This window comes from Rhinopithecus bieti, unplaced genomic scaffold (genome assembly GCF_001698545.2).
Source record: "Rhinopithecus bieti isolate Rb0 unplaced genomic scaffold, ASM169854v2 scaffold_12155, whole genome shotgun sequence".
Taxonomy (NCBI): domain Eukaryota; kingdom Metazoa; phylum Chordata; class Mammalia; order Primates; family Cercopithecidae; genus Rhinopithecus; species Rhinopithecus bieti.
The window spans coordinates 3,802,083-3,812,446 of NW_016807423.1; the positions used below are offsets into that span (position 1 = coordinate 3,802,083).

Below are 10,364 nucleotides of genomic sequence, written 5' to 3' on the forward strand. Positions count from 1 at the left end.
TCCAGCCTGGGTGACAGAACAAGCCTCCGTCTCAAAGGAAAAAAAAAAAGAAAACAAAATATGTGTAAGTGTTGCACTGCTTTGAAGATTTTGGCAGTAAAATTTACCTAATCAGTTGTCAGTACTGTGTCTAGAAACCAGTCTTGGAAGTGTGATAATGTGTTTTTAAAATAGCTGAAAAGAAATTGTTTTGTACTTGTTCTTACTTTGCCCTTGTTTTGTTGTATAGTCTTGTGTCCGGAATTGGTTCCTTCCGGTGGGTTCTTGGTCTCGCTGCCTTCAAGAATGAAGCCGCGGACTCTCGCAGTGAGTGTTACAGTTCTTAAAGATGGTGTGTCCAGAGTTTGTTCCTTCCGATGTTCAAATGTGTCCCGAGTTTCTTCCTTCTGGTGGGTCCGTGTTCTCACCTGACTTCAGGAGTGAAGCCGCAGACCTTTGCAGTGAGTGTTACAGCTCTTAAAGGTAGTGCGGACCCAAACAGTGAGCAGCAGCAAGACTTATTGCGAAGAGTGAAAGAACAAACTCCCCACAGCCTGAAAGGGAAACCCAAGCAAGTTGCCACCGGGAGGCTCAGATGGCCAGCTTTTATTCCCTTATTTGGCCCCACCCACGTCCTGATGATTGGTCCATTTTACAGAGCACTGATTGGGTCATTTTTACAGAGTGCTGATTGGTGCGTTTACAAACCTTTAGCTAGACACAGAGCACTCATTGGTGTGTTTACAATCCTTTAGCTAGACAGAAAGGTTCTCCAAGTCTCTACCTGACCCAGAAGCCCAGCCAGCTTCACCTCTCAGTATTGAAGTGAAAGATTATTTCTCATATTGAATTTACAAAACTGATACTTGCATGTACCATATTTCGATGATGGAGGAAAAAGTCTTAGTTTGATAAGTTTGGCATAGGGCTTATCACATTTTTGATGCTTTGGGTCACAGTTCTGTCACTAGAATACTAACAATTAGACATATGCAATGAGTAACCTAACTATTTTAATACACTGGTTTGAAATACTGCAGGCAGTTATTCCTAAACAGTAAATCACAGTGTTTTTATTTGTAACATGTTAGAGAAAACGATAGGACTTTCTTTAGTATAAATATCCTAGTAACTAATGCTTGTGTTGTTAAGTTACAGGGCTTTGACTCTTGAGCCTCAGGAAGGCACCAACCTGATACATTTTGAGCATCGATACCAGTCAACTCCTCAGGACAGTGATGCAAGGCCAGTGACTGGGCCCATGTGTTGGAATAACAGGGTTTTCTTGGAGTATTGATCTGCTCTTTAATAGAAAATTGGGACCAGGCATGGTGGCTCATGCCTGTAATCTCAGCACTTTTGGGAGACTGACGTGGTGGATCACTGGAGGCTAGGAGTTCAGGACCATACTGGCCAACATGGCGAAACCCTGTCTCTACTAAAAATACAAAAATTAGCTGGGCGTGGTGTCATATGCCTCCCAGCTACTTGGGTGGCTGAGACATGAGAATCTCTTGAACCCAGGAGGTGGAGGTTGCAGTGAGCCAAGATGTTACCCCACTGCACTCTTGAATGCAGGTTTCTGATAACTTTGGAGATTGTGCCATTGGATTAGAGAGAAAACTTTCAGGGCACTTATTGAAAGGCTGATGTGCTCATATCCCAATACGAAGCAGAGCAGGAGTTGATTGCATGGACTGAACTAATAAGGGACTGAATTTTTTAATGGCTTTTGTTGTTTGAAATACTGCTGATTCTTTTTGTTTTCCAGAGTCTGGAGAATTTTTTTCTTTTGAGCTATTTATATCCTTGAAATATACTTTAAGTGTATTGAGTAGAGTATACTCCTGTAAACACAATTTGAAACATGTTTCTCACCCTGCCTAATTTCTCCAGAATTTGGAAACTATTTGTGAATATTCTTTTTTTTTTTTTCCTGAGATAGAGTCTCACTCTGTCACCCAGGCTGGACTGCAGTGGCGCGATCTCTGCTCACTGCAAGCTCCGCCTCCCGAGGCGCCTTCCTGCCATTCTCCTGCCTCAGCCTCCCGAGTAGCTGGGACTACAGGTGCCTGCCACCATGCCCAGCTAACTTTTTGTATTTTTAGTAGAGATGGGGTTTCACCATGTTAGCCAGGATGGTCTTGATCTCCTGACCTCGTGATCCGCCTGCCTCGGCCTCCCAAAGTGCTGGGATTACAGGCATGAGCCACCATGCCTGGCCGAATATTCTTAATTCATGGCAATGTGCTTGTTTTCATACATTAAATAAGAATCTGTTTTCTTTTGTAATGGGACACACTTGGAGGAACTGGTTATTTCCCCAGTGCTTTGAAATGGCCTTGTGATAGGTTCCAGCAAAGCCAATTTAGGAGAGCTTATGTTGTCAATGATTCTTGCTACACTTTGTGTAGGTAATCAGGTCAAGTATATGGGACTGAAGCCTATTTTGCAGGTAGATTGGTCCTGCTGTGATTCATCTTTGGTGGAAGTGGCAGACTGGAGAAAGAAAGACTGTTTCAGAAGAAAACTCTGTATTAGATTAACTTTTGATTCCTCAGCGGCCACATGGTCACTCATGGTATGGAGCTGCCTATGACACCCCTCCTCAGCATGAAGCAGCCAGAAACACTGACAGCCAGATTCCTCATGAGTGAGCAACTGATAAATAGAAAGGGAGCACTGAAACTGGCCCAAGACTCCCAAAGACTGTTCTTTTGGAGGAACATAGAAATTGATCCTTCTGCTGTTAAAGCTTGAAACTTGCATTAGTTTTATCTGAGTTCCTTCCTCAGGAAAGGACCTTCAAAAAAAGTATCAGAGAACTGAAACTCACCAGATCACTGCACCAGATGCCTCCTTGCCCCTCCATAGTCCTTGTTTTCTTACACATTGTTACATTTCTTCCCTGGTATATAAACCCCTAGTTTTAGTGAGGGAGATGGATTTTGAGGCTGAGCACTCATCTTCTTGGCTGCAGCACCTGATTAAAGCCTTTTTCCTTGGCAATACTTGTCCTCTCAGTGATTGGCTTTCTGTGTGGTGAGCAGCAGGACCTGGACCAAACCTCGGGTGTTTCTCTAACATTCTCATAGTTCCACTTATAATACACTTAATATGTTAATACATGCAGCAGGTGTTTGGCACTAATTCCTATTTGTAGCCCCTGCCAAATCCCATAGATGAGTAATATATATAAATCTACATAGTAGATGAGCAATATATATAAATTCTTGTATGCTATTGGTCATAGTAGGTGATTAGTAATGCTAGTCCCTCCTGCTTCCAGGTGCACAGAGCAGGCTTATTTCCTTGGAAATCTGCTCCCCAGCCTACCTCAGCTTAGGGCAGTCTGGGCACATCTTAGACATGCTTGAAGCCTAAGTAGGCCCTTGAACCTCCAGTGGTCTAGGAGAGCTCACCCCAGTGGAGTTCAGAAAGAGTGAACTCCCATTCCTGGCCCCTAAGATGCCTTCCCTTTCACTTCTCACTCCGAATCCAGAGGAGTGATTATAAGGGGATCCTACTTGGGCACACAGATGTTCCCAGGCCTTCAGGTATTTCCTGGCACCAGCAATGGCTGGCCATATTTTGTATCAGAAGCAGGACAGTGATGCTGAACCTTCTGTAGGTCAGGCTTTTCAGTGTTGAGATAACAGGACACCAGGGGAGTCTCAGCTAGGTAGCTCACACTGCCTGGCCACAGCTGATGCCAAAACTCTAGAAGAAGGTGAGGGGCCCAGTGAGGAATTCTGGAGGCTGCTATACAAAAGTGGCACAGCACTCCCCAAAGGCACGAGCCATCACACCAGAATTGAGTGAATATCTAGAGCTCAATGATGGACTGCAACCGGGCGAGCAAGAGTGGAGTCTGTGTGCCAAGGCCTAGTCACTTGAGTGACCAGCAGGGGCCCTAAGGCTGCTTCCAGGAGGAGGTGACTGCTAGGCCTGCTCCAGCCCTGATGGGGCTGAAGCAGTAAACTGGATGAAGAAACTCGTGAAGGAAAAGGGGCACCAATGGGGTGAGTGCCTTCAGTTTCTCCATGGAGTCTGGATAGACAAAGAAGAGGGAGGTCTTGTCTTGGATGCTAGAGAACCAATGCCTCCCGATGGGTGGATTAGGAGCAAGCACTGAAGACAGAACATGGAGACAGACGTAAGCAAGACTGAACCTCTGGCCCTACATTTACTAACAAGAAGCTGTGTGCACCCCTGTGCAGCCAAGAAAACACCTTGTTGACCTGCTGGCCAAGGTGCCAGGTTCTGCTAGGGTGGGGCCCTCCCTCAGCCCATACTTCCTCCTCACCAGCTGGACAGCATCCAGGTTTAGGTTAGGCTTAGATTAGCTTAGCCTGGGGGTTTCCACTCCTTTAACTTCTGATTTAGACTCTCAGGGTTTCAAGTTCCTATAACCTTCACTTGGTCTACAGTGTTTTGTTTGGGCATCTCTCCAGTGCAGTGCATAAGAGCACCTTTGGAGTCACTGGGCTGACTGGGATGCAACCCCACCCCTGCCTCTGTGACTATGTGCCAGTCACTTTACTCCTCTTTGGTTTTGATTTCCTTGTCTGCGAACCGAGGTCCATCTTGTACGTGAAATGTGACATCTCGATTCGAAGACATTTTGCAGCTGAAAAATCTATCACTTGAATATTGATATGTCAGCCATTAAGAATTTCCTTCTGGTCTTCAGAAAAGCTCCAGTTTCTAGTGCATTTTTCTTTTTCCCAGGCCCCTGCTCCTTGCCCCTTGGTTTGGCTAACTCTCACCAGTCCTTAAGTCCAAAGAGTTCACATCTCTTCCTCCCCACTGCCATCATCCTGGTCCAAGCTACTGTCCTGTTTCACCTGGGCAACCACGACATCCCCTGCATCCACTACTGCATCCCTTACCCTGTAGAACTCTCCTAGCAGGACAGATATTAAGCAACTAAACACACGTTACAGTGAGGATTATGAAGAAAAACGATGCGGTGAGTGCAGTTTAGGTGGGAGAGAGTCAAGGACTGCCTTTCTGAAGAAGTGACATTTAAGCTGAGATCTAAAGGATAAATAGAAGTTCACAAAGAGGTGTGGGGCAAGAGCGTTTCAGGCCGAAGAAACTGTGTGGAAAGAGCTGAAGGCAGGAAAAACCTTGGCCTGTTGTAGGAACTGAAAGGACGCCAGTGCGGCAAGAGCTTGGTGAGCAGTGGCACTGACTCCCAGCGGCTTAGCATTGGCTTCTGGGTGGCCCATAGCTTCTGTGTGCCTTTAAGGTCCTGCACAATCTGCCCCTGCCGGCCCCTCATCCCCAGTCTCATTTCAAGTCCGTTTCTTCTGCAAAGGTGAAGCCAACATGCTAGTTTGAAGTGGAGGAGTTTGGGTCCTGGAAGATCCCACCTATCCATCATAATAATGTAATGGGCTGTCATCTTTGCAGCTGAACTTCTCTGGGGGGTGCCTGGATCCTTCCCTGCTCTCTGGATCTGGCTTCCCAGTAGGGCGAGGACATGTGAAGAACATGCCAGCATGGGGGAATGAGCTGGCTGCTGTGACAGGGTGCAGGCTGGGTGGGGCTTGTTCCTCAGCAGAGAGAGTCTCCTGCAGACCCTGTGGAGCCCTTTGCTCCTGGCCTTTGCCTGCGTGCTCCTTCTGCTACCCCAGCCTTTGGGAGATCTTGCCAAATGTGACTGCCAAGCCTCAGCTCTCTGTGAAAGTCAATCCATGAGCAGTGCTGAGAGTTTCAGTAAAGTGATTACAGAAAGATGGGACAATGCCAGGTTTAAGACAGCCAGAGGTGACCAGCAGGGACCAGCAGGGACTGTGGGCTTAAACATTTCTTATTTGGGTATTAGAAGGGCATCTGGTCTCTGCAGGTGGGAGAAGAGAGGGACATTGGATTATATTCTTTTGCTCTTTAATGCATACAGAACTATCTCTCCTGGTACCTGTGTGTGGCTGGGTCTCCCAGGATGGGGCCTGAGAGGAATAACCAAAGGGGAAGTGCATCCCCTCCCACCCCAGAAATGGAGGAGCAGAGCAGGACCCTGCAGAACAAAGATGGCAAGTCTAGAATGACATTGGAGGCAAGGGAAATGAGGGCAGGGCTCTACTTGGAGTTCCAAGAACAGGGTCAGCAGATAATGTAAGACTTTGGGGAATTCTTGCAACACTTCCATGTCTGCTATTTTACCGTCATCATTTCCTTCTTCTTTACACAGATTTAAAAAAAAGAAACTCAGAGGCTGGGCACAGTGGCTCACGCCTATAATGCCAGCACTTTGGGAGGCCAAGGCAGGTGGATCACTTGAGGTCAGGAGTTCGAGACTAACCTAACCAACATGGTGAAACCCTGTCTCTACTAAAAATACAAAAATTAGCTGAGTGTGGTGGCACACACCTGTAGTCCCAGCTACTCAGGAGGCTGAGGCAGGGGAATCACTTGAACTCGGGAGGCAGAGGTTGCAGTGAGCCAAGATCGTGCCACTGCACTCCAGCCTGGGCGACACAGCGAGATTCCATCTCAAAAAAAAAAAAAGAAAAAGAAAAAAATCCGGCCAGGCATGGTGGCTCACACCTGTAATCCCCAGTGGATCACGAGGTCAGGAGATGGAGACCATCCTGGCTAACACGGTGAAACACTCTCCAATAAAAATACAAAATATTAGCCGAGTGTGGTGGTGGGCAACTGTAGTCCCAGCTACTCAGGAGGCTGAGGCAAGAGAATGGCATGAACCTGGGAGGCGGAGCTTGCAGTGAGCCGAGATCGCGCCACTGCACTCCATCCTGGGCGACAGAGTGAGACTCTGTCTCAAAAAAAAAAACAGTCCTTAGAAAGTCTCGTTGCATTTCACGAAGGAGACAGGAATGAGCAGGCTTTGGTCCTTACTGAGCTGGCAGAGGAGAGGCCAGGCGAGGAGCAGCAGGCAGCCCCATCCGCAAGGCCTGGAAGAAAGGGTGGCAGGGAAGCCAGCCCCAAGTCCAGTGTGATCTCTCAGTGCCAGGCAGTCCTGTGCCCAGACAGGGACAAGCAGAGGTGGCTTCAGATGAGCTGGAGCCCCCAGTCCTCAGCCTCCCCTCTTTCCCTTTCCTGGCCTTGGCCTCCCAACTAAGCAGAAGTTAGACAAGGTGTGGGCAAACATCTTTATTCTGTGTCCCAGATTCCCCAGGGCAAGAGAAAGAGGTTGCTGGGGTCAGTGCTGCAGGGACCATACAGACTCCAACTGCAAATCTGGCCTGGGGACAGACACACTGTTCTTCTGGTTGTGGCTGGAGATGGCTCACCAGAGGGGGTCAGTTGGTCTTCACCTCTAAGTCTACCTCAGAGTTGGAGAGGGAAGGAAGCCGAACTCCAGCAAGGGTGTGGAACCCTGTGATCTGCTCTTGCTCTTGGATCTGGTCTCTGAGGCGCTGGATTTCTAGGCGCTGCATTTCGATGATCCTCCCAGTTTCTTCTTGCTGGTTCAACCTTGCTGTGGGAGCTGTGCTGAGCATGTCCCTGCTGGGTTCTGTGAGGGACAGCAGGACTCATGTGGACCTGTCCATTGCACTGCTGCAGAGCCGATCCTCCCCTCCTCCCTCCCTGCTTCCTCAAACATTTATTGGGCACCTACTGTGGAGCAGACACTCAATCCCAGATGCCAGAGGTACAGAGACAAGCCATTTTGCTGTCTCGCAGAGAGATGGAGAAGTGAAGCAGCATACTTCAGAGTGATGAGGTGAATACTGAGAACCACCCCAGCCCAACCCCTCTCCTAAGCCCCCAGATCCGCCTGCACAGAGGCCCCCACCCACGGAGGCTGCCCCTTCTCCCATTCTCCACATCCTAGGCAGGATGGCACTCTTCTGCTGACCTATGTTGGCTTCTGAACTGCCAGTCTTTCTCCTTGTGCAAAACCCCTGCTCCTGGAGACAGACCCCTTCCTGCCTCTCCAGGTGTGTCCACTCATATCCTGTTCCTTGAAGACTTTCTCCCCGAGTCATCCTCCCTGTCTCAGGTGCTGGCATCATCCTGGGCAATGGCAGTGTCCACCAGGGTCCACGGCTCACCGCTGCCCCACAAGGCTGAACTTGCAGCGTGAGTGACCTTGGCCTCCACGCCATGCCAGCACCCACTCCTGTGGCTTCCCTCCCTTGTCACCTGGATGCTATACTTTAGGTCTTTCACTCTAGCACTGTTCTCTGTTTTCTGACCACAACTGCTGTAACTGCTCTATGCATGTCACACACGATCTTGGACTAAACCGAGACCCCCCTCTTCCTGGACAACTCCATTTCTTGCCTACCAAATGGGCTCTTTTTAGATTTACTCCCTTTTCTGGCCAGCTAGACCCCAGTGAGTTTCTTCCTCCACCTTCCCAACAGCACCCTCAGTGTTCTAGTTGCCTTGTCCTCCTGTCCTATGCGCCCTGCTTGGGATCCACTGGGCTTCCTGGATTTGATGATAGGCATCTTTCATCAATTCTGGAAAAACTCTTGGCTGTGCCTTATTGTAATGTTGCCTCTCCTCATTCTTTCTTTCTCAAACTTCAATTAGACATACATTGCATTATCCCACTCTCTCCTCTTTGTCTTTTACTATATCTTTATCTCTCTGGGCTGCAATCTGGGCAATTTATTCTTTTAGCTCACAAATTCCCCCTTCAGATGTGTCTAATCTACTGTTCAATCTGTCCATTGAGCTTCTAATTATAATAGTTTTCATTTCTAGAAGTATTATTTGGTTCCTTTTCAAATCTGCCTATGCAATTTTGGAAGACTTTTGCTTTTTTGTCTTATTTTCAAATTCCTTTTTTATTTTTTCAGACATGAAATTTTCTTATTTTAATAATCATATGAGCTGTGGGTCTTTGTTGGTTTTATTCTGTAGTTTGATTTTTTTGTTGATTTTCACTCCTGGTGGTTTATTTTTTCAAGTATTTAGTGACTTTTGATTGTGAGCTCATGTTCCTCAAAACATTATTTATGGGAATTCTTTGAAGCCTGTATTTAAAACGTACTCCTCCAGAGAAAATTTGCATTTGCTTCTGCTGGGGGCCTAAGGACACTACTACTGTGGGGTCCTTTTAAGGTAAATTTTCAGCTAAGATGGCCTTGAGACAAAAATTGAATGCAAATTCTAGACTAAAACTTGTCTGAGTAGGGACTTTGGTTAGAAATTGTCATGCAGAGACCTTGTCTCAAGTTTTTTCTTTGCTTCATCCAGAGCCAAGATTGACACAAACACTTTCTCACCCATCTTATGCAAGGTAAGTTTTCTCCTCTAGTCAATCTTTAGTTTCCTAATTCATTCTATTTTGCTTTGACTCTTTCTTTTTTTTTCTTTCTTTTTAAAACAGAGATCCTTGTCAGTTTTCCCATATGCATAAGGGGAGAAAAATAAAAACGTGCCTGCAACAGTAAACTGGAAGGAAAGCATGGTTTTCCTAATATTTTATTAATTTATTTATGAAAGTTACATATGCTTGCAGTCAAATAACCCTATAAGGCTTATTACAAACAACAGTATCTCTTGTTCTACATTCCACTCAATTTCTCAATCCTCAGAGGCAACAATTTCAATTATTTTAGCTAATTCTTTTGATATCTACTTCCACACTCTGCTTTGATTAATGTGCTTACATTGCTTCTTTGATTTATCATTTTTAGGCATTATCTATTGACTTCTCTCTATGAAAGACGAGGATTTAGCTTTCCTTCAGCATCCTCCCCTGCCCCTGCATACTTCCCATCCTTTCATCCTCCCAATTTTGAGTAGATCAATAGTCAGAATTTATTGATTGATTGATTGATTTTTATTTTTTTATTTTTTTATTTTTTTTTTGAGACGGAGTCTCGCTCTGTCGCCCAGGCTGGAGTGCAGTGGCCGGATGTCAGCTCACTGCAAGCTCCGCCTCCCGGGTTTACGCCATTCTCCTGCCTCAGCCTCCCGAGTAGCTGGGACTACAGGCACCCACCACCTCGCCCGGCTAGTTTTTTGTATTTTTTAGTGGAGACGGGGTTTCACTGTGTTAGCCAGGATGGTTTTGATGTTCTGACCTCGTGATCCGCCCGTCTCGGCCTCCCAAAGTGCTGGGATTACAGGCTTGAGCCACCGCGCCCGGCCAATAGTCAGAATTTAATTATGATTAATATAACTGCTGGTCACAGTTGAGCCATGTAGTATACAATGATTCATTTCTCTTTTCCATACAATAATTTCTGTTCCCTAAAGTTAACACTTGCTTTGTGTTTTCATTTGCAAAATTTTATTTTTATTTTTTTAAATTTTATTTATTTATTTATTTTTTATTTATTTTTGAGATGGAGTCTTGCTCTGTTGCCCAGGCTGGAGTGCAGTGGCGCCATCTCAGCTCACTGTAACCTCCACCTCCCAGGTTCACACCATTCTCCTGCCTCAGCCTCCCG

General features: G+C 46.5%; 1 protein-coding gene across 4 annotated transcripts in view; it reads right to left on the reverse strand.

The window, feature by feature from the left end:
- Positions 1–7,086: 7,086 nt before the first annotated feature.
- Positions 7,087–10,364, reverse strand: part of CFAP57 (cilia and flagella associated protein 57) — an 85,929-nt gene continuing 82,651 nt past the window's right edge. For all 4 annotated transcript variants that reach the window (XM_017881949.1, XM_017881947.1, XM_017881948.1 and 1 more), the window contains one exon: positions 7,087–7,465. In XM_017881949.1, the coding sequence (XP_017737438.1) occupies positions 7,251–7,465 (215 nt within the window). In that variant the 3' untranslated portion in view covers positions 7,087–7,250. The remainder of the gene's footprint in view (positions 7,466–10,364) is intronic.